Source organism: Trichomycterus rosablanca, chromosome 1 (assembly GCF_030014385.1).
Source record: "Trichomycterus rosablanca isolate fTriRos1 chromosome 1, fTriRos1.hap1, whole genome shotgun sequence".
In the NCBI taxonomy this organism is placed as follows: Eukaryota; Metazoa; Chordata; class Actinopteri; order Siluriformes; family Trichomycteridae; genus Trichomycterus; species Trichomycterus rosablanca.
Genome location: NC_085988.1, coordinates 27,242,735 through 27,267,821, shown reverse-complemented (window position 1 = coordinate 27,267,821; position 25,087 = coordinate 27,242,735). Strand labels below are relative to the sequence as shown.

Below are 25,087 nucleotides of genomic sequence, written 5' to 3'. Positions count from 1 at the left end.
AGAAGAGAAGATAAGCCTAAAGATAAAAAGGTACACTATGTGGCCAAAAGTATTTGGACACCTGACAAAGAGCATGTTGGACATTTCATTTAATTTAAAAAACAAATGGTATTAAATATAGTGACCTCTAAGTGATCTTAGAGGTGCTGGAGCCTATCCCAGCTTTTCAATGGGCGCAAGGCGCACAGTAACACCCTGGACGGGGCGCCACACACACACATACACATATACACACACGCATTCACCTATAGGGCAATTCAGTGTCTCCAATTAACCTGACTGCATGTTTTTGGACTATGGGAGGAAACCGGAGCTCCCAGAGGAAACCCACGCAGACACGAGGAGAACATGCAAACTCCACACAGAAAGGACCCGGATCGTCCCACCTGGGGATTGAACCCAGGACCTTCTCGCTGTGAGGCGACAGTGCTACCCACTGAGCCACTGTGCCGCCCAGCATATAATTTCCTTTATATAATTGTTTTGTTTCACCTGTTAGCAAGGGGTGTCAATATAGTGTAAGAAACTATAAGGGCAGTGGTAGGTCAGCGGTTAAGGTACTGGACTAGTAATCGAAAGGTCCCTGGTTCAAGCCCCACCTCTGCCAAGGTGCCACTGTTCGACCTTTGAGTAGGGCCCTTAACCCTTAAAGCTAATCCTTAATGCTTGGGTTATATTCAGTGACATTTGTAAGTCACTTTTTATAAAAGCTTTAATAATAAAGAACAGGGACTGTAGGAAATTGAAAAAATTGCAAAAGAGCTACGGAAAGTGTTGGAAACTGTTGTGAAGTACAGGGAAACGAATGGTAAAACAAGAGAAAAAGTATAGATAGAATTATAATTAATATAGGTATGAAAAGGCTACCAAACAAATGAAGAGAGAAAGTGTTGAAATGGGAATGCAAGAAAATATTGACAAATCATGGAAATGATATAAACAAAAAAGGGATAAAAAGGCAAATGATGAAAAGAAATTCCTAGTCAGGGTTGTATGGTAAAGTAAATAAAATCTATAGAAGAAAAGGTTAAAGGATGGGTATGAAAGCGGATTGTGAGAAAGAAAAGGTAGCAGAACTAGAAGGGGAAGGTGAATGAAGGTTAATTACAGGAATAAAAGCAGAGAAGGGTGATGCAGAAAAGAGGATGACAGTGAAAGGCAAGGTCAGGGGAGGAAACGCCAAAAAGGGTAAGCATTAGGACACGAAGGGCAGGACAGAGTGAGTAATGGTAAGAAGATAAAATGGGAAGGATGGAGGGAAAAGACAGAGTGTAAAAGGGGAGGGAAGGAAAGAAAAAGAAAAAAAGAGGAGGTAAAGTAAGGAGAAAATGAAGGAAAAGCAGGGCATGGAATGGAAGAATAGGTACGGGAAGAAAAGGAATGTCAAGGGTAGGGAAGGGAAGGTCAGGAAAGGGAACAGAGGCATAAGGGAGCATTGGAACTAGTAAGATAGAATATACATTCACATTTTTGGCATTTAGCAGAAGCCTTTATCCAAATCAATTTACATTACTGTGACATGATACAGTCTGAACAATTGAGAGTTAAAGGCCTTGCTCAAGGGTCCAACAGTGGCAACCTGGCAGTGTTGGGGGGTTTGAACCAGCAACCTTATGGTTACTAGTCCAGTACTTTAACCACTAGGCTACAACTGCCCAGCAAATACAGGGGAAAAAAGTGAAGGTTACAGAAGAGATAGGGATTTGAATGGACACACACACTGGGCTAATGGAAGAGGAAGAGACAAGCTTTTAACTGAAAGTCAAACTGATCTATTAGCATGTAGTGATGCTAAGTGTTTTTGTCTACGCAAATCATTTTGAATTGAGGGAACAGGTAGATGTTTAAGTATGAGAGTGTGCAAAGGGAGCGTTTCTCCACCGATACAGAGAAAAAAAGAATCCATACACGTATATTCCATCCAAGGTAGAATAATACTGTGGCGAACTACATAGAACTTAGAAATAAATTATTACACTATATGTGACAGACTTATACCCCTGAGCCTGGGACTTATACCACAAAATCTCAGAAAGCAGGTCAGTAGCTGGACTTTCTGCGCCTCCTGGTTTCAGCATTAAATAGGTGAGCACCCTGACCACACCACTCAGGCTTCATCCACGCCTATAGTGAATTTGCGACATTGGGGTAGTATGGTGGCTGGGTGGGAAGTACTGTCGCTTCACAGCAAGAAGGTCCTTGGTTCGAGTCCCAGGTGGAGCAGTCCGGGTTTTTTCTGTGTGGAGTTTGCATGTTCTCCCTGTGTTTGCGTGGGTTTCCAGTTGGTACTCCAGTTTCCTCCCACAGTCCAAAGACATACAGTCATGTTAACTGGAGATACATTTCCATTTTTAGCATTTGGCAGACGCTTTTATTCCAAAGCAACTTAAAGTACTGTGACAGTATGTAGTCTGAGCAATTGAGAAGTAACAGTGGCAACCTGGCAGTGGTGGGGCTTAAACCAGCAGCCATTTGATTACTAGTCTAGTACCTAAACCGCTAGGCTACAACTGCCCTACCTAAAGTCTCCCCTAGGTATCACTGAGTATGTGTGTTTGCCCTGTAATGAACTGGGTGTTTCCTGCCTTTTGCCCAGTAAATCAAACCCACCACGACCCTGAATAGGATGAAGCTGTGGTAAGACAATGAATAAATAAATGAATGAATGTGCTGCTACAGTGTAAAAATGACTAAACAACTTGACAACAAATACGAGCAGTATTTTGCCCACATTAAATTACCATTTTATGAACATTATAAAATATATCAATGGCATTTTAAGTTAACTCATTAACTTAGGTAATTTAAAACAACAATTAACAATACAAACAAAAAAGCATGTTAATAAATGATGTGGGTTTTCTTTTACAGCTTGGGTAGCAAACATAATGAGCTCGTATTGACCGTAAGCATTTAAAGACAAATGGTTGCACTCACCACCAGTAAAGCAAACAAAATGACCCCACAGCTCCATACATCTGCTTTCCTCCCATCATATTTCTCCCCCTGATGAAAGGAAATTGAGACAGAGAGAGAATGTGAAAGCGTGAGAATGTGAGAATTACAAGTGACAGAGAGTAATTAGAAGCTATATCAGGCTTGTTGAGAACGTCATTAGCAAGCCCTGTCAGTACACACTCACCCGAATGACCTCCGGACAGGCGTAGTGAGGAGACCTGTGCAAAGGACAGAACATGAGTCATTACTTCAACTCCCATTATCTGCATTTGACCCAATGCTAAGGACGTTTTAACTCTGAATAAGGTAACAAACCTTTGGTACCAAAAACAAACAAAAAAAACATCTTATGAGTTTAATGGGGTTAATGCCATTGTCTTTCTAGTATTACACTGACTAGGCATAGCATTATGACCACTGAGAGGAGAAGTGAATAACACTTATATTCAGGCACTTATATTCTGGGATATATTAGGCAGCAAGTGAACATTTTATCCTCAAAGTTGATGTGTTAGAAGCAGGAAAAAATGGGCGAGCGTAAGGATTTGATTGAGTTTAACAAGGGCCAAATTGTGATGGCTAGACGACTGGGTCAGAGCATCTCCAAAACTGCAGCTCTTGTGGGGTGTTTCCGGTCCAAGGAAGGAACAGTGGTAAACCACTGACAGGGTCATGTGACCCTGACCAAGACTCATTGATGCACGTGGGGAGCGAAGGCTGGCCCGTGTGGTCCAATCCAACAGACGAGCTACTGTAGCTCAAATTGCTGAAGAAGTTAATGCTGGTTCTGATAGAAAGGTGTCAGAATACACAGTGCATCGTAGATGCAGAGCTGTTTTGGCAGCAAAAGGGGGACCAACACAATATTGGAAAGATCGTCGTTGTACATATCAATTATACTAATAAATTATTACGCAGGAGATTAAAGCTACTTTTAATTTTCTATAGTTTTTTTTTTCCAGCTTATGGCATTGTAGCCGTGGTATGTTGTTACACTAGATTCATCACTTCAGGGGTTTTATTTGTTGACAGCTGTATTTGTTGGAGCAAGCTATTAAGAATCATTGGAAAAATTGGATTAATATACCAAAGTATTATTTGAGTTGTAAATATTTTACTTTCCTTATATTACTATTCTTTTTCAATATTAATTTACCCAAAGGTGATGTATTTTGTTTTTAAAATTCTTAATAAATAGAGTTAAAAAAGTGTAGAAACTTTTTGAAGAATGCTTGCATGCAATTGTTATAATTTATATTGTGTAAATATTATTTTATGTGTTTTTGAAACTTTCATTATCGCTTATTGGGTGTGAGTGCATTATGGAGTGATGATAAAGTGGATCAATTTGACTATTTTGTGATACATGGCGCAATTTTCATTTAGAATCTGATGAGTTTAGTAGTTTTGATAGTTTATATAGTGTAGCGACTTTGTTGTAACAGAATGCACTGTGTTTTAATAGACGCGTTAGGGAAAGAGCTAAGCTTAATGAGGCCTGTTATTCACTTTGTGCCCTCTGTATGCAGGTACTGTACATTACACTATTGTTAAATATATCTGCATTTTTAAACTGTTCAGTGGGTTGGAAGTATATACAATATCCTGTAATGTATGTACTGTATTATATTAGTATGCGTTAATAAATATTTGAAGTAGCTCCTATTGAAACAGAACTAAGCTTGGTATCCAAGAGGAGAAAACAAGTGCTTCTTCACATTCAAGCTATTGTCACCATGATAAAAATATACACAACGCTAAAGTGCGCCATTTACATCCTTAACAGCAATTCAGAATCGGTCATACAGTAAATACTTAAAGTTTTCACCAGGTGTCGTATTACCGAACGTCTTAACATTGTTTAAAACTTGCACAAACTAGATGAGAGTAGAGGATTAAATAAACAATATGTAATCACAAAAATGGAACAAAGATCATCATTAACCTTCGCTGGTGTGATAATATACTGATCCAATAAGCTTTCTGTTATAAAATCTTATTGTTTGCCCACCGTTCCTAGCAACAGGTTAATTGAGATCATTTCTTTTGGTGCAGCTTAAATAATGATAATCGCATTTTTATGGGTCTTCAAAAAGCCCCTAAGAGGTTTGCTGCAGCTTATATCAGTCAGTTAACAAAATGCTAATGTTAATGCTAAAACTTTGTAATAAAAAACGGTGGGTGTCTTTTTTTTGTGGCATACCCTGATGGGCCAAAACATTAGGAACACCCCTAAATTACACGTAATAATGCCTATTTTCTAACAATCGTGCATGTGACAAACAGGGATACATTCACTCTTAGGCTGATGAAGTTTCTTGTCATATCTGTGTTGTATAAGCAGCCTAAAGACCTGGGGGCAAAATCTTAATGGCTAGATGACAGGCTGGATATTTATCCAAAACAGCAACGGGGGTCCTTACAGGCAGCTGTGATGAGCACCCACTGACAGTGTTCAATAAGAGACAAACTACAGGTTGTTGGACAACCAAGACTCATTGATGCCAGAGGACATACGTCTATAGTGTCTGGTTGTGGACCAACAGAAGGGCTACTGTGGCTCAACTTGCAGATAATTTCAGAACTGCTGATGAGGTGTCACATCACAGCCTTCTGTGTATGAGGTAGATGGTCGCAGGCCACTCAAAATGCCCATGTTAACTTCTTTTCACCTTTGAAGGAATTGACAATGGGCATGCAGACATCAACTTTTTTTCAGGTGACCCACATTTTGTCCATGATTTGTACCATGACCCAGGCAACACAAACAATGCATCAAAACAAAACACAAAACAAAATATACTTAATTAATAAAAATGTGGCAATCTGGTCCCACTGTGGTTTACAAGATGTAAAGTAAAGCCTCCACTGGGGGCATTCATGTACCAGTTCATTTTGTGTTTATGTGCCAGTTAAAGGAAGTTTATTTAATCATTATTATTTTATTTAAGACACTTTTTTGGCTCACGACCCACCCAAGGGGACCCAGGGTTTGAAAAACTGGACAATAATGGACACTGTCGGACACTTAACCTAACAACATCCATAATTTTATGGACCTGCTGGTAATGTCCTGGTACAATGGATTGGTCAAGGACTCCTACAGATGTTTTGAGAAATCCATGGTCCTAATGTTTTGGCTCATTGGTATATATTTCTTTATTTTGTATGCATTCATCTAACCTTTTCTGTGGTGTTAAAACTTTAGTAAATGTTATAATTTTGTGCCAATTCAAGTATGTGGATCAGAATGATCCAGTGTGGTGGGTCTCTGTGCATGTTTTAGTCAGGACAAAATAGTATAGTTGACTGGAGATTTACATTTACATTTACATTTTCAGCATTTAGCAGACGCTTTTATCCAAAGCGACTTACACAAGGAGCGGAACACAATGAGCAATTGAGGGTTAAGGGCCTTGCTCAAGGACCCAACAGTGGCAACTTGGTGGTGGCGGGGCTTGAACCGGGAACCTTCTGTTTACTAGTCCAGTACCTTAACCACTGAGCTATCACTGCCCATCTCCAATTTAGGAGATATATCTAAGCTCCTCATAACCCATGTTGCTATGCAGCACCCACTCTAACAGCCTTGCCATTTAAAATCACCTGACTGAATTAACATTACTTTTTATATGATGCTGATCTACCAATCAGACCCCATTAGGAATGTACAGCTTTGGTTAGATACAATTCTGCTAAAACCATTCAGGAGAATTAACAATAGCGCACACACGCTCCTAGCACGCTGTCAAGGCCCATGATAATAAATATATCAGCTGACATCCCAAGCAATTTTACACACAGACTACATAAGCAGACTGCTATGCTAATATGTATGTGTAAATGTTAATATGTATTTGTATGTATTAATATGTATGTGTCCACATACTTTTGTCCTTATAGTGTATGTGTAGTTTAACTACACATACACTACAAGTACAAAAGTATGTGTACAGCCCTCTTAATAATTAAGTTCAGGTGTTTCAGCTGCGGACGGCACGGTGGCTCAGTGGGTAGCACTGTCGCCTCACAGCAAGAAGGTCCTGGGTTCAATCCCCAGGTGGGGCGGTTTGGGTCATTTCTGTGTGGAGTTTGCATGTTCTCCCCGTGTCTGCGTGGGTTTCCTCCGGGAGTTCCGGTTTCTTCCCGCAGTCTAAAAACATGCAGTCAGGTTAACTGGAGACACTGAATTGCCCTATAGGTGAATGGGTGTGTGCCTGCCCTGCGATGGACTGGCGTGTCCAGGGTGTTACTGTGTGCCTTGCGCCCATTGAAAAGCTGGGATAGGCTTCAGCACCCCCCGTGGCCCTGATTTAATAAGCAGTTAAGAAAGTGAGTGTTTCAGCTATGCCCAGTGATAACAGGTATAAAATCAATTCTTTAATTAGCCTGCAACAAGCTCATGGTTGGGTGTCCACATACTTAAGCCATACAGCATACATAACAAAGTAATACAAATAAAAAGTTCCAATTTAGGTTAAGCAGGAGAAGATCAACTGACAAAGCCTGTGTGCATCCAATTTCCTTTAGATCCTAAACAGCTTTAGCTTCATTTCTAATGATTTCAGACACTAAGCCTAAGATGACATGCATATCATTCAGTTTGTAATTTTACAACCTTAAAATGCGTTCTTCATTCTGTATTGTTGTAAAACCCAATCATGTTGCATTTGATGATCTACCAGGGAATTTATTCCTGCATTTATAAAGACTCACAGCATTACTAAGACTTACCCTAACAAACTTTCCCAAGGAAGCTCTGATATTAAATATGCAACATGAATATTAGCCAAGCAAAACTTTCTCCTGGGTTTTTGGCATATGAGATGAAAAGTGAGATGAATTAAGGGACATTATAAGAACTGGGTTTGAGGGAATGCCTGTAGGGCAGAGTGTCAGTGCATTAATCCTCTCCAAGCTATCTGCTAGAGCTCATTTCCTCTTTCATTTACATAACAGTTCTCATCATCAACAACAACATACAAAAGTTATTGTCGGTGAAAGTCGGTGAAAGACATAAAGCACTTGTAGGTGTTTTAATGACTTGTCACATATTAAGTCTGAGTAAAACAAGATTAGTTTTACATACACAAGTGATTGCTTATACAAGGGTTCTTCAAAAAGTTTCCACACTTATTTTAACTCTATTAAGAATTTCAAAAACAAATGACATCACTTTTCTACATAATCACATTCCTATGCATTTTTTTCCAGCGTTGTACCAACTTTTTAATACCATCAGCAAAAAATGTTTTGGTTGAGCCGCTTAGCACACCAGAGCTGGGATCTTGAATACATTGTATCGAGTCTCAGCTCTGCCTGCTGGCTGGGCTAAGCGGCCACATGAACAACGATTGGCTTGTTGTTTGTATAGGGGTGGGGCATTAAGCCAGATAGGGACTCTCTCATAACTGATGCAACTACGACCTCTGCTGACTGGTTGATGGCGGCTGCACATGGGCGGGGAAAAAGTGCGTTGATCAGATCGGTGTGTCTCTCTGTACACAAGGCTGATCCGCAGCTGATCTCATCTAGTGTAGGTGACAAAATGCATACGGCTGCTGCCCACGTGTCGGAGGGGGCGTGGGTTAGCTTCGTTCTCCTTAATCAGAGCCGGGGCTGGCATTAGTGGAGAGGAAGCATGACATAATCAGGCAATTGGATGTGCCAAAAGTCGAGAGAAAAAAGGGAGAAAATGCATAAACAATATATATATAGTATATATAGACTATAAGCTCTCACTCAGTTTCTCAGTCACAACCAATTACTACTCCTCCCACCCTCACACTATCCACAAAAAATATAAAATTGCGGAAACTTTTTGAAGATCCCTCAAAATATACGGCCAAATATAGCTTGACACATGACAATTGTGGTCATTTGAGTCCAATTAAGTTCATAGAGCATTTGTAGGATCAAGCACTTATGATGGACAAGAAGTCTTGACATTTGGTTTTATTTCTAACCCTAACCCTAGAGTGTTTAGTAAGGTCGAGGTCAGAGCTCTGTGCAGGACGTGAAGTTCTCCCATACTAAATTTCTCAAATCATGTCTTTATGAACCTCACTCTGAGCACATGGGAACAGTCCTGAAGGAACTATTGCCACAAAAGTGAAAGCAGCTTTCTTAATTCACATAGTTAATGTATACACCTGTTAAGAATAGGTGTGGTTGAAACATCTTTAATAACAAAGATGGGTGTCCACATACTTGTGGTCATATAGTGTAAATATTCCATGTAAACTGATAACTGGTAAAGATTCTGATATATTCAATGGAAAGAATCATATTTTTCCTGATTCTTTTAAATGTCTTCCATTCAAACAAGCTAAAAAATTGCCAAAAATGACAGTCATGTCATGAAAGTAATGTAATTTCAAAAATTTTAGAACAATATTTGTTTTGTAAACTGATCATTTGAACATATTTGTCTTTTATCTCAAAAACCTTCATGAATTTAAATTCTTTTTATATTTTCATTTACGATTTTCTGAAATACAACAAAACCTGTTGGGTAAAAAAAAAATCATACATACATTTAGTGATATAAAAAGTCATATAATGTCGGGGTGCTCGGGTGGCGCAGTGGTGTGAAAAGCTAGCTTGTTAGATCATTACAGAGAGCGGTTCTCTGGTCTGGTCATGTCTGGGAAAGGGGACGGTTAGACATCATTAGAAGTACACAGAGGGCATAGAACTCATAGGACTCTACATCAGCAGCATGGCTCTTTGTGAAAATCTGCTGCTGGCTGGTGGAAAAAGTAGTAGTTGACTGCATATGTGTAGGAGGGGGTGGGTGTTAGGGTTTGATTCTCATTGGCCAGCATGGGGGTGGTGCAAGCGGCAGAGGAATTGTAATCTGGAATTGGAAATAACTAGATTGTAAAAAAAAATATAAGAAAAATGATCATGGCATGATCTCCTAGTTCCTAATTAGTTATTACTATTGACTACAGCTTCTGACTTCCACTGTACCACTATTAGCAAATCAGGTGTTGGGACCTGATGCATACAGATGCATTAAAATGTCTAACATTATTAACACAGCTGGCTAAAACTGGCTGTTTAGATCATCTAAATTTAGATCATTCAACAATTGGTTGAAACAGGACCAGTGGTTTCATTTAATTATATCATATACCATTTGCACTTCAACAACTGGGAGATGAACTGCACGTCTCTGAGATTCAACTCATAATACTGCCTCCGTATGCATCTCTACACTCGCATACTGAGTCACAATCTGATATATTTTCTCTCATGAGCAATTTAAATGAAACAATCAGTCAGCAGACGGTGCCATTGTGGTTTGTAATGTACATGAGAACAGAATCACATTCACTCTCTGTAATAATGCCTTGGAGAAAGTTGTAGCGCTGCTGAGTACATGCTCACTTATTGCTGAGTGGGTAAAAAAAGAGAGGCCTCCATATTTGAAGATTTATTTGCACTTTGAGAAAAGTGTTCTTTGGCTCTGGTCCTTGAGGAACCATAGATAAGTGTTTTCAAGCCCACTGAGGAGCAGACAAGCATGTATGGTAGATTCAATCAGATCACCTGTAGTGAGCATTAGAGATGAACGCATTTAATTAACACCTACTCAGGGTGAGCCATCACTTTAGGCATGAAAAATCTCTTAAACATACCCAGCAGTGTTTTATATGACATGTAAAAGAATAAACTCAGGTTAAAAAAAATATATATATACAGTATATATACAGTATATATGTATATATGAATATATGAATGACTAGTTCTGTGAAAAAAGTAATTTAGCTTAACATTAAATTAAAGTAACTTGTAAAAAGCTAATCTGCACTGGAGATTGACAGCATGGCTCAGTTACGGAATCATGTCCCTCCGCCTTGCCAAATATGGCCGGCAGATAGGGCATGTACACAGATCAGCCATAACATTAAAACCACCTCCTTGTTTCTACACACACTGTCAATTATATCAGCTCCACTTACCATATACTGTAGAAGCACTTTGTAGTTCTACAATTACTGACTGTAGTCCATCTGTTTCTCTACATACTTTTTTAACCTCCTTTTACTCTGTAAAGAGTAGGTATTATTTGGGTGTTGGATCATTGTCATCACTGCAGTGACACTGACGTGGTGGTGGTGTGTTAGTGTGTGTTGTGCTGGTATGAGTAGATCAGACACAGCAGAACTGAAGGAGTTTTTAAACACCTCACTGTCACTGCTGGACTGAGAATAGCCCACCAACCAAAAATATCCAGCCAACAGCTCCCTGAGGGCAGTGTCCTGTAACCACTGATGAAGGTCTAGAAGATGACCAACTCAAACAGCTGCACTAGAAGAGCGATCGTCTCTGACTTTACGTCTACAAGGCGGACCAACTAGGTAGGAGTGTCTAATAGAGTGGACAGTGAGTGGACACGGTATTTAAAAACTCCAGCAGTGCTGCTGGGTCCAATCCACTTATACCAGCACAACACACACTAACACACCACCAATATGTCATGGTAACTGCAGGGCTGAGAATGATCCACCACCTAAATAATACCTGCTCTGTGGTGGCCCTGTGGGGGTCCTGACCATTGAAGAACAGGGTGAAAGCAGGCTAAAAAGAGTATGTAGAGAAACAAATGGACTACAGTCAGTAATTGTAGAACTACAAAGTGCTCCTATAGAGTAAGTGGAGCTGATAAAATGGACAGTGAGTGTAGAAACAAGGAGGTGGCTTTAATGTTATGGCTGATCAGTGTAGGCGCAGATGACTGATGAGTCGATTCCTCTTTACTGACAAGACAATGACAAAAAGGGGGGGATCTCAAATGAATCTTTTCTGGTAATGGGATTCATTCTCATTCGTGATTCTGCATCAGTCCAAAGCATTGTTTGTGCAAAGTGTGTAAAAAAGAAAAAGATGAAAAAGTGGAAGGAAAAGCTGGTATCCGTACAGATCTGAGGCAGCCGTTTCTCCACTGCAAGCACTGTTGACCTCATTAGATTAAAGCTACAGGAAAAGGAGAAGAGGCCACACCGATTTTCTAACAGCTCATTTCGTTTAAAGCACTGGCTCGAACATGTCTTTACACAGCAATGAACCTCAGTTAATGTCAAGTAATAAGAAAGCTGGATTTCTGTCTGTCTATTTCAGTCTGAGTGGGAGGATGGGAAATTAGAGCATATGTGTGTTGTACTGAGCATGACTGACATGGCTAGTGGAAAACAGCATTTGACACAGTTATCAATAAAACTGACCATGTGTGAACAGGACTGCAGTATTTCTCAGCCAGATGAAGTACTTTAAGCACACAGTCAATGAGATTATCCATAATCGATTGTTGGGAGTTACTGGACTAACCTTAGCCACTTTTGTTAAGCATGTGCATTTTGAAACATCTGGGGGCCTTGTGCAATCACCCTACCTGTTCCTACCTTACCTTCTTTATTGCATGTGAACAATCAATACACACTATTTATACTGTATGAATGCAATGTTAATCATCTCTTTAATGATACTATAAAACTGCAATTTGTTTCACTTGAAGCATAGGAAATGCAATTTAGCATATAAGCATCATTCTTAAAGCTTTCTCCTCTACCAAAGGACAGTTACTATTCTAGCTAACAAGGGCAGAGGTGGCTCAGCAGTTGACGTACTACGCTTTTTACGAAAAGATTGTCAGTCCCAGCACCACCAATCAACAACTGTAGGGTCTTTTCAAGCAAGGCTCTTTACACATAATTGTTTAATTGTGTCCTTTTATTAAAAGCATTTGCTGAACACATTCATGTAAATGTAAATATAAACCACTCTGTAAGAGTAAGAGCTTATGTGCATCCTCTGAGATACTTGAAGCCAGGCACTGCACCATGTAAGTGCTACTTGTGCAGCATCACGGGGGATCTGAACACTGTAGGAGCTACCGCACATCAATGAATTACATACTATAAGAGTATTACATACTATAAGAATATGAGTGATCCCTAATCAACCAATCAAGAATCAGGAGCACTGCTTGTGCCAATCAGGAGCCTGTGTCTGCACAAGTGGTAAAGCAATACATGAGGAGAGCTAGACGGCCATAAAAATGCATCAACCCAGCAGCAGGACCGATATCTGCTACAGAAGGAGCACTGGCAGACACTCACAAAATTACCTTCAGCAGGCTACTGGTTTGCATGCCTGCAACATCGTACAGCATGGCCTGTTTGGCAGTGGGTCAGAAGTGATTTGAAAAGGCATATTCTGGGCGTAGTGGGTAGCACTGTCGCCTCACAGCAAGAAGGTCCTGGGTTTGATCCCCAGGTGGGGCGGTCTGGGTCCTTTCTATGTGAAGTTTGAATGTTTTCCTTGTGTCTGCATGGGTTTCCTCCGGGAGCTCAGGTTTCCTCCCACAGTCCAAAAACATGCAAGTGAGGTGAATTGGAGATACAAAATTGTCCATGACTGTTTGACATTAAACTTGTAAACTGAGGAATCTTGTATAATGAGTAACTACCTGTTCTGTCATGAATGTAACCAAAGTGTGTAAAACATGATGTTAAAATCCTACTAAATAAACAAACAAAAAGGCATATTCTTGAAGGGTCACACAAAGCTGACAGTCAGCGGTACCCTGACTGCTGTTAGGTACCGCAATGAAATCATCAGAGCCGATGTCAGACCCTATACTGGTACAGTGGGAGCTGGGTTACTCCTGGTGCAGGACAATGAACAGCCTCATGTGGCCAGAATGTTTGGCAGTTTCTGGATTACAAAGCCATTAACTGGACTTCACACTCACCAGACCTGAATTCGATTGAGAACTCATGGGACGTTATGTATCTGTGCATCCAATGCAGCCAAGTAGCACCACAGTCTGTCCAGCTCACTCATGATCTAATCCAAGCCTGGGAGAAGATCCCACAGGACATAATCCTGCCATCTCAACAGGAACATGCCGAGACATTGTAATGGACGCATACAAGCATGTAAGGGTCATACACACTACTGAGTCACATTATGAGTTGACGTGATGAATTCACACAAATTGGATCAGCCTTTAAAATAGATTTTAATTCATTTTTAGTGTGAATTTAAATCCAGGCCTTAATGGGTTGACGATTTTGGTTTCCACTGACCATTGTTATTTCATAATGTTCTAAACAAATGACACAATTTATATCAGTAAAGATTTTTTAAATTGAATCTTTTGTTCATCAAGATCCAATGTATGATTTATTAATTTATTTATAAAAATTTTAACGTCATGTTTTACACACTTTTCTACATTCATGACAGAACAGGTAATTACTCATTACACAAGATTCATCAGTTCAAGTCTTTTAATGTCAAACACAGTCATGGACAGTATGGATAGTTTTGGACAGTATCGCAAACTCCACACAGAAAGGACCTGGACTGCTCCACCTGGGAATCAAACCCAGGGCCTTTTTGGTGTGAGGCGACAGAGCTACCAACTGAGCCACCATGCCATCCCCAATGTGTGATTTAGGTGTTTTCTTAATTTGTTTGAGCAGTGTATTTTAAATCATTGCTCTTGGTAATGACTGTTCTGCATAATATAGTATGGTATAGTATGTGCAGTATATCATATAGAACACCAAATGTATAATTGTTTAAAAGTATAACTGGTCACAATTTTTTATATAACAATAAATCATCAACTAAAATGTATAACTGGTGGTCATGTAGGCAAGTGATCAATATATTAAGCCAGACAACCTAGCTTTGAATCTAGAAATGTATTTTCTGGATAGTGCCTGCATTACTAATATCACTAGACAGAAAAATCATCCAAGTCTAGTTACAAGTTCACCATTTTCCGCTGCTCTGTTTGATGACAGTAGAGATGAACTGTCAGAATTTGAATAAGCAGTTTTCTGATAACAGGACAAAAGCTTCATGTTGCACCTTGCAACCTTACTTGGTTGCAATTTGTTGCAGCACTGTTTGATGCAGCGTTTGAAGTTTCATTTGTCCTGAAACGACCTAGCTTATAAGGTTCAATTTATTTGATGGATGAAAGAACATTAACTGTTTTTGTGTGATTGGTAAGAGGAATTATTACCGCTATACTAGACATCTGGTACCGCAGAAATGTACTATGTTTACAGGCTATTAAATATATAGCTTTATGCCGGTGAGGGAAAGGTTTCATTCATTAACAAAGCCCATCTGAATAAAAGTTCATTTGTGGACAATGTTCTTAGCTTAATAGCTGATGTCTAGGGCCTAGTTTCCTTGCTGTTGTGTTATTTAAAGATATAATCAGTGTTACTCACCCACAGCTGGTTTCCAGGAGACTATCCCCAACCTGCAGAGAAGCCATGCCAAAATCTGCTATCCTGATGTTGTTCTTCTCATCTAGCAGCAAGTTCTCAGGCTTCAGGTCCCGGTGGCTGCAAGACAACAATGACCATTTCATTATGAACATTCAGGTGACTGATAATTGTATTTACTGTACATGCAACATACACCTGTTTGGCAAAGTCACACCTGTAGCTAACAAAATTAAGCATAGACCTGTGCAATCTTTATAGACAAACACTGGCAGCAGAATGTTTATTAATAAATAGCTTAGTGACTTTTAATGCAGGACTGACATGATTACATTTCTGCTGTGCTAGAGTTACTGTTATTGTAAAGTAAAATTTCTAGGAGAAACAACAGCTCAGTATTGGGGTGAAAAACATAAGGTCAGATGATAAAAGAAAACAAAGAGGGAGAATTTATTGGCATGATCATGGGTTCTGACAGCGCTGTATCTGAAGAAGAACAAGAACCAGAACTGTGGGCCTCCCTTTATACTGCTCTATTCACATTACATTGGGTGTTGGACTTTGGAACCTCCATTCTGTGCTAACTGTTGTTTCTTATCTGCTTACAATATTTTACAACAGCTTAACAACAGACATGTTGCTTATCTCTGTACTTTAGACTCCCAGCCTCACCTCAAGCACCAACATAAAGATTTAACAACTATAAAGATTTAACGCACAAGCAACATAATACTAACATTCAGGTTATATTAAGCATAAAATCAAATTGTTTTATAACAGTATCAAAATAATAATCCACATAAGCTTACAGAATGGGACCACTGAGTACTAAGGCACAAAGTGCATTAAAACAAAATCTGTCCAGGTTGCAACACTCACTACTGTCTCTGAAGCTAAAATCAGCAATGATAATAATAAAAAAGTCTTAGGCGGTTCATGGACTGAGTTTTTATAGCTTAGCAGCCCCCCATAGGTCTAAAATCACTATACAAAATGCCATTAACAAGGCACAAAGTGGTGTAAAGTATGCCAGCATTAGACTCTGAACAGGCTGATTGATGGCAACTATCATACTATCATGCATAAGGAGTGGTGGATGAGGAAATTCAGCTTGTTTTCATTGTTTAGGTCCCCTAGTTACAGTAAAGTGAACCCCTAATGCTACAACCCATCATAAGATGCACTTCTCTTTTTTGGCTAACAATAATGGAATGAGTAGAGTGTCCATAAAATCAAAGTTAAAATTATTAGCCTAGCACTTTTACAATAAGTATTGCCTCCAATCCAGGGCCAAAAATTGTGTGCAACCTCTCAAAGTCTCTAGTGGCTAGGATGAAGCAAATTCCTGCAGACATCTTTTAAAGTCCAGTAAAAAGCCTTCTCAAAATAGTAAAGAATGCTATTATAGCAAAGGAAGACACATTTCATATTAATGTCTGCTATTTTGGCTGTGATATTCAGGTGTCAGGTGTCCAAAAACCGCTTGCCAAGTAGCAATATTGTGCAGCATCTTTTGCATTGGAATATGTTTTTAACATGAATCATTGTGACATTTTTGGCATATGCCAATCCCTAGCCGTGAGTCAATGGATGCATATTGCTCTTTTTCTCATTTGGGCACTATCTGTCCGACTGACAAGGTGGGGGAGGAGGATGACAGATGCCCACCCTTTTGGCACATGATGTTAAAAGAGCAGCTGACCAGAGGCCGGCTAGATAAACTGTTTTTCATAATAAGCCTTTCACGTCACTCCCAGCTCGCTGCTAATTTGGCCTTAATGGCATTGGATACAAAGGGAAGTGAGGGGAGACAAAAGGTACATGAATCACCCACTCAGGCTGAACTGGTTTGTAACAAAAGACCATAAGGCCCCTCAAACCCATTAAACCCTGGAAAATCATTATATGCTAAAACATTTCAAATTAAATTTATAACAACAACTCCGCCACCACCCGCCAATAGGTTTACGCACCGACCTCTTGATCATAAGGCCATTTGCAAGCCAATCCTGCAGTAGAATAGAGCAGACTAATTACTGCTGCATGCTTTATTAGCTGTCATACTGTAATATCTGCAATGGCTACTGGACACAAAAAGCCATCCTAGATTATCTTTACTGATATGGATTTTTCACCTAGTGTTGCTAAATCACTTGGTCGCACAAGTTCACTGATGGTTCAACAAGTTCAAAATTCGACTCATTACATGTTTTGTCCAATGACTCAGTAAATCTGTTTTAGCATAGAAAAGAACGTCTTTATTTGTGATGTATACATATACACGTGTACAGTACAATGAAATTCTTTTTTCACTTATCCAAGCTTGTTTGGAAGCTATGGTCAGAGTGAAGGGTCAGCCATTGTAAGGCACCCCTGGTGGGCCCAACAGTGCCTGCAAGGCAGAGCTAAGATTCAACCCTTATCCTTTTGATTAATAGCCCAAAGCTCTACCCACGAGGCTGCCACTGTCCCCATCACTGTCATTATTTGATTAATATAGCTAGTCATCAAAAAACATTATATAATAATAATTATATTGATGTAAAACTGTTACTACATTATGATTGTATGCCTAAACAAATGACACCATTGGTAGTATTTTGTACTGTGGTATATACAGTGTATCACAAAAGTGAGTACACCCCTCACATTTCTGCAAATATTTTATTATATCTTTTCATGGGACAACACTATAGAAATAAAACTTGGATATAACTTAGAGTAGTCAGTGTACAACTTGTATAGCAGTGCAGATTTACTGTCTTCTGAAAATAACTCAACACACAGCCATTAATGTCTAAATGGCTGGCAACATAAGTGAGTACACCCCACAGTCAACATGTCCAAATTGTGCCCAAAGTGTCAATATTTTGTGTGACCACCATTATTATCCAGCACTGCCTTAACCCTCCTGGGCATGGAATTCACCAGAGCTGCACAGGTTGCTACTGGAATCCTCTTCCACTCCTCCATGATGACATCACGGAGCTGGTGGATGTTAGACACCTTGAACTCCTCCACCTTCCACTTGAGGATGCGCCACAGGTGCTCAATTGGGTTTAGTCTATCACCTTTACCTTCAGCTTCCTCAGCAAGGCAGTTGTCATCTTGGAGGTTGTGTTTGGGGTCGTTATCCTGTTGGAAAACTGCCATGAGGCCCAGTTTTCAAAGGGAGGGGATCATGCTCTGTTTCAGAATGTCACAGTACATCTTGGAATTCATGTTTCCCTCAATGAACTGCAGCTCCCCAGTGCCAGAAACACTCATGCAGCCCAAGACTATGATGCTACCACCACCATGCTTGACTGTAGGCAAGATACAGTTGTCTCGGTACTTCTCACCAGGGCGCCGCCACACATGCTGGACACCATCTGAGCCAAACAAGTTTATCTTGGTCTCGTCAGACCACAGGGCATTCCAGTAATCCATGTTCTTGGACTGCTTGTCTTCAGCAAACTGTTTGCGGGCTTTCTTGTGCGTCAGCTTCCTTCTGGGATGACGACCATGCAGACCGAGTTGATGCAGTGAGCGGCGTATGGTCTAAGCACTGACAGGCTGACCTCCCACGTCTTCAACCGCTGCAGCAATGCTGGCAGCACTCGTGTCTATTTTTTTAAAGTCAACCTCTGGATATGACGCCGAACACGTGGACTCAACTTCTTTGGTCGACCCTGGCGAAGCCTGTTCCGAGTGGAACCTGTCCTGGAAAACTGTTTGACCTTGGCCACCATGCTGTAGCTCAGTTTCAGGGTGTTAGCAATCTTCTTATAGCCCAGGCCATCTTTGTGGAGAGCAACAATTCTATTTCTCACATCCTCAGAGAGTTCTTTGCCATGTTGAATATCCAGTGGCCAGTATGAGAGAATTGTACCCAAAACACCAAATTTAACAGCCCTGCTCCCCATTTACACCTGGGACCTTGACACATGACACCAGGGAGGGACAACGACACATTTGGGCACAATTTGGACATGTTCACTGTGGGGTGTACTCACTTATGTTGCCAGCTATTTAGACATTAATGGCTGTGTGTTGAGTTATTTTCAGAAGACAGTAAATCTACACTGCTATACAAGCTGTACACTGACTACTCTAAGTTATATCCAAGTTTCATGTCTATAGTGTTGTCCCATGAAAAGATATAATGAAATATTTGCAGAAATGTGAGGGGTGTACTCACTTTTGTGATACACTGTATTTATATATATATATATATATATATATATACAGTGTATCACAAAAGTGAGTACACCCCTCACATTTCTGCAGATATTTAAGTATATCTTTTCATGGGACAACACTGACAAAATGACACTTTGACACAATGAACAGTAGTCTGTGTGCAGCTTATATAACAGTGTAAATGTATTCTTCCCTCAAAATAACTCAATATACAGCCATTAATGTCTAAACCACCGGCAACAAAAGTGAGTACACCCCTTAGTGAAAGTTCCTGAAGTGTCAATATTTTGTGGCCACCATTATTTCCCAGAACTGCCTTAACTCTCCTGGGCATGGAGTTTACCAGAGCTTCACAGGTTGCCACTGGAATGCTTTTCCACTCCTCCATGACGACATCACGGAGCTGGCGGATATTCGAGACTTTGCGCTCCTCCACCTTCCGCTTGAGGATGCCCCAAAGATGTTCTATTGGGTTTAGGTCTGGAGACATGCTTGGCCAGTCCATCACCTTTACCCTCAGCCTCTTCAATAAAGCAGTGGTCGTCTTAGAGGTGTGTTTGGGGTCATTATCATGCTGGAACACTGCCCTGCGACCCAGTTTCCGGAGGGAGGGGATCATGCTCTGCTTGAGTATTTCACAGTACATATTGGAGTTCATGTGTCCCTCAATGAAATGTAACTCCCCAACACCTGCTGCACTCATGCAGCCCCAGACCATGGCATTCCCACCACCATGCTTGACTGTAGGCATGACACACTTATCTTTGTACTCCTCACCTGATTGCCGCCACACATGCTTGAGACCATCTGAACCAAACAAATTAATCTTGGTCTCATCAGACCATAGGACATGGTTCCAGTAATCCATGTCCTTTGTTGACATGTCTTCAGCAAACTGTTTGCAGGCTTTCTTGTGTAGAGACTTCAGAAGAGGCTTCCTTCTGGGGTGACAGCCATGCAGACCAATTTGATGTAGTGTGCGGCGTATGGTCTGAGCACTGACAGGCTGACCCCCCACCTTTTCAATCTCTGCAGCAATGCTGACAGCACTCCTGCACCTATCTTTCAAAGACAGCAGTTGGATGTGACGCTGAGCACGTGCACTCAGCTTCTTTGGACGACCAACGCGAGGTCTGTTCTGAGTGGACCCTGCTCTTTTAAAACGCTGGATGATCTTGGCCACTGTGCTGCAGCTCAGTTTCAGGGTGTTGGCAATCTTCTTGTAGCCTTGGCCATCTTCATGTAGCGCAACAATTCGTCTTTTAAGATCCTCAGAGAGTTCTTTGCCATGAGGTGCCATGTTGGAACTTTCAGTGACCAGTATGAGAGAGTGTGAGAGCTGTACTACTAAATTGAACACACCTGCTCCCTATGCACACCTGAGACCTAGTAACACTAACAAATCACATGACATTTTGGAGGGAAAATGACAAGCAGTGCTCAATTTATACATTTAGGGGTGTAGTCTCTTAGGGGTGTACTCACTTTTGTTGCCGGTGGTTTAGACATTAATGGCTGTATATTGAGTTATTTTGAGGGAAGAATAAATTTACACTGTTATATAAGCTGCACACAGACTACTTTTCATTGTGTCAAAGTGTCATTTTGTCAGTGTTGTCCCATGAAAAGATATACTTAAATATCTGCAGAAATGTGAGGGGTGTACTCACTTTTGTGATACACTGTATATATATATATATATATATATATATATATATATATATATATATAAAATTGTACATACGTTGTACATTGCAATAATCTGTTTTCCCATCTTAAATTGAAATAATCAGGACCAAATTGGAACCAAATAATAAATAAATAATAAAAAATAAATCAATAAATAAATAAATAAATAATTGAGACAAAAAAAAATCACAACGGAAAAAGATAAAGCAAGCATAATCAAAGTTCTGGTGGTTCAAATCCAAAGCTGGGCTCACAAATCGAAAAGGCAGTAGGTGAACTTAGCTACTGGGGAACACATATCAGTACCCCCTTCCCCCTTGGTCCTGGATTAATAGGAGGGTTGAGTCAGTAAGGGCATCTGGTGTAAAAACTGTGCCAAATCAAATATGCGGTTGCATGATCCACTATGGTGACCCCTAACGGAAGCATGCAAAATAAACCATTCAATCATGTTTAGTTCCATACAACTTAAGGTTACCACCCACTTTTGTAGCGCTACTGTTTCATAAGTGTATATAGGGATTTAGTGTTAAACTACAAAAAAATAATAATGTAATAAAATCCACCAGCTATATGCTTTGTGATTTGTGTAATTATTTATAAATATACACATTCAAAATAATCAATAAATATACATGTATACAAAAATTTAACTATGCAGATAAACAGAGAATAGCAACCGACTAACTGTAACAACAAAAACATACCAAAACCTATTTTAAGATTTAAATATTAATTAGAACCTACAATACAAAGAAAGGCTAGTGAATTGCATGTTATTTTTATGAAGCTGAAAAGATTCCCCTGACTTTAAACAAGGACACATCCACTGTTAGCAAACTACTTATCAATTTACAAAGATAAATGGGCGGCACTGTGGCTCGGTGGATAGCACTGTCAGCTCACAGCAAAAAGGTCCTGAGTTTGATTCCGAGGTGGAGCAGTAGGGGTCCTTTCTGTGTGGAGTTTGCATGCTCTCCCCATGTCTGTGTGGGTTTCCTCCAGGAGCTCCGGTTTCCTCCCACAGTGAGGTGGAGATACAAAATTGTCCATGACTGTGTTTGACATTGAACTTGTGAACTGATGAATCTTGTGTAATGAGTAACTACCTGTTCTGTCATGAATGTAACCAGAGTGTAAAACATGACGTTAAAATCCTAATAAACAAATAAATACAAAGATAAATAATTAAAGAAAATGACCCAAGTGTATTAGCTGGTTGGCACACTGCATTGTGGGAGCTAAGTCTTCAAAGTCTAAGTGTAAGTAAAAATTAATATTTTCGAATTGTAGGCTTTGCAAAGCCAATTTGAACCAATGTTGTTTATTGTTTATAGGAATTATTTGGACTGTGTAAGACTTAACATTTAAAATACAGTGTGTAAATCATTCTTTGCATCTGATCTGGTTTTGAAACACTGAGGCAACACATGAATTTACTGCAGGTGATTTAATAATATGCATATTTACAACCTGAATTGATGAGCATCTATTTAGCACGATCAGACCCATTTGGCCACTCACCACTCGTATTTAATGAATGCAATTCACAGTAAACAACAGCTTTCACCGGAGTCATGAGTAGCTGAAATGAAGTGTTCATACCAGCGGTACAAACAAAAGCCACCTCCCCTCATCCCCCTTAATTTCACCTCATTTTCCTCTCCAGTTCTTAAGAGCCTATTGACCCAATTACAGCTTGAACAAACCTTGAACAAATACTGCATTATTTAAAGGCAAAGTAACAAACATAAGCACCACATAGGATAGGACATTAGATGGGGTAATGGGGTGCTACTCTTGCTTCACTGCGGCCTAATTATAATAAAGCTTTTCTTTTTTATTCTTTTTTTATGTGTTGTCCTGTTTCTCTAATGATGTGTTTACTTGTGCCATGCATACCAGCTTGATCTAACCTGGATAATCAGGGAGAGTACGCCACATGGCTAAAATTATACAAACACCTAATTATTAGGATAGGTTTTAGTCATTTAAATAGGTATAAAATAAATTACATGCCTTTTCATCCGACATCAGTGCCTGACCTTATAAGTGCTATTTTAACTGAATAGGCACAAATGTTGACAAACACACTTCAAAATCTTGTGGTAAACCTTGTCAGAACAATGGAGGCCGTCAAAGCAAGACGAAGAGCATGGATTCCATGTTAGGGCGGTGGTAGCTAGGTGATCAGAACTTTACCAGTTCAAGCCTTATCACTGTCAAGTTGCCACTGTTGGGCCCCTGCACAAAGACTTTAACCCTTAATTGCTTAAATGTATTAAGTCATAATTGTAATAGTTAAAAACTAGCTATGACATTAAGCACTTCTATACAGTCGGATGGTGGTGGTGTTAGTGTGTGTTGTGCTGGTATGAGTGGATAAGACACAGTGACGCTGCTGGAGTTTTAAACACCTCACTGTCACTGCTGGACTGAGAATAGTCCACCATCCAAAAATATATTCAGCCAACAGCGTGCTGTTTGCAGCGTCTTGTGACCACTGATGAAGGTCTAGAAGATGATCAACTCAAACAGCAGCAATAGATGAGCGATCGTCTCTGACTTTACATCTACAAGGTGGACCAACTAGGTAGGAGTGTCTAATAGAGTGGACAGTGAGTGGACACAGTATTTAAAAACTCCAGCAGCGCTGCTGTGTCTGATCCACTCATACCAGCACAACACACTAACGCACCACCATCATGTCATTGTCACTGCAGTGCTGAGAACGATCCACCACCCAAATAATACCTACTAGGTGGTGGTCCTGTGGTGGCCCTGACCATTGAAGAACAGGGTGAAAGCAGGCTAAAAAGGTATGTAGAGAAACAGATGGACTACAGTTAGTAATTGTAGAACTACAAAGTGCTTCTATATGGTAAGTGGAGCTGATCAAATGTACAGTGAGCGTAGAAACAAGAGGGTGGTTTTAATGTTATGGCTGACCAGTGTATACAAACCAAATGCTCAATTAAGATTGTGACAGTAAAACAAAGTGAATGTATGAAGTAAACAAAAAATAATGGTCGGCACTCTAAGTCGCAGTGGAGCTCACCAACAAATAACCTAATTGATTTAAGGCCGAAGGAAATTGAAAAAAATGAGCGAGCTAAGCTGACCTCTATTTGTTTTGCTTTCTGCATCACCAAGTAAATTGACTTGCAAGATCTTTTGTGTCCAGTCAGGTCATTAGTCTGTGACCTTTTAATTTTCAGTCAAACTAAATTTTTTTTCTTCCCTATAATTAAAAAAAAGTGTATAATGTTTCTCTGTGCATCTATATGGGTTATGAGCACTAGCTGAGACGTTGGTGGCCCATTCATTTGTGGAACGAGTGGGCAGAAAGTGAGTCACAGCCTTGCTTTCAAACAGTGATCGAGCCTGCTGCAATCTGCACACTGATGCTTGTTTGCTTCGAATCGCTTCATGTGACTCACACGCCCAACATCCGCCACAGGATCCCAGTCAGTGATTGGACACATGAGGAAACCATGTCTTATCAGTCCTCGAGCAGCTTTAATTACTACGTAAGCAGGGCTGCAATAGCATATGCCCATAGAGTAGCTCACTGATCATTTCCTAAGAGCGAATGACCAGAGATTGGCAGAAGGAGATGAGTTTTACCTCCACTGATCAATATGAACACATCTCTCTTTCACTATGTGGTACAAATGAACACCTGCCAAGATTTGTTGGTTAGAGAAAACCATTACTACTAACTATTGTTATTTACCATTTAGTGCAGGGGTCTCAAACTCGCGGCCCGCGGGCCAGTTGCGGCCCGCAGGCCGATATTTTGTGGCCCCCGACTTAACGTCAAAGTTCATTGTTAGTGCGGCCCGCGCGGTTTTCTCACATGCACCTATTTTGCCGAGTCTTTGCGCAACTCATTATTTTTTCACTTAGCAACGTATTAGCAATGTCACTTGGCTGAAACGTGATTCAGAGCGACACCAAGTGGAAGGAAAATATATCCTGTCAGCCAGTGCAAGATA

At 40.1% G+C, this 25,087-nt stretch overlaps 1 protein-coding gene across 1 annotated transcript in view; it reads right to left on the bottom strand.

The window, feature by feature from the left end:
• brsk2a (BR serine/threonine kinase 2a) overlaps positions 1-25,087 on the bottom strand; it is a 393,831-nt gene that overhangs the window by 59,855 nt on the left and 308,889 nt on the right. The window contains exons 5-7 of the mRNA XM_063001316.1: positions 15,222-15,338; positions 3,143-3,176; positions 2,938-3,006 (exon numbers count right to left, since the gene is read on the bottom strand). Coding sequence (XP_062857386.1) covers positions 2,938-3,006; positions 3,143-3,176; positions 15,222-15,338 — 220 coding nt within the window. The remainder of the gene's footprint in view (positions 1-2,937; positions 3,007-3,142; positions 3,177-15,221; positions 15,339-25,087) is intronic.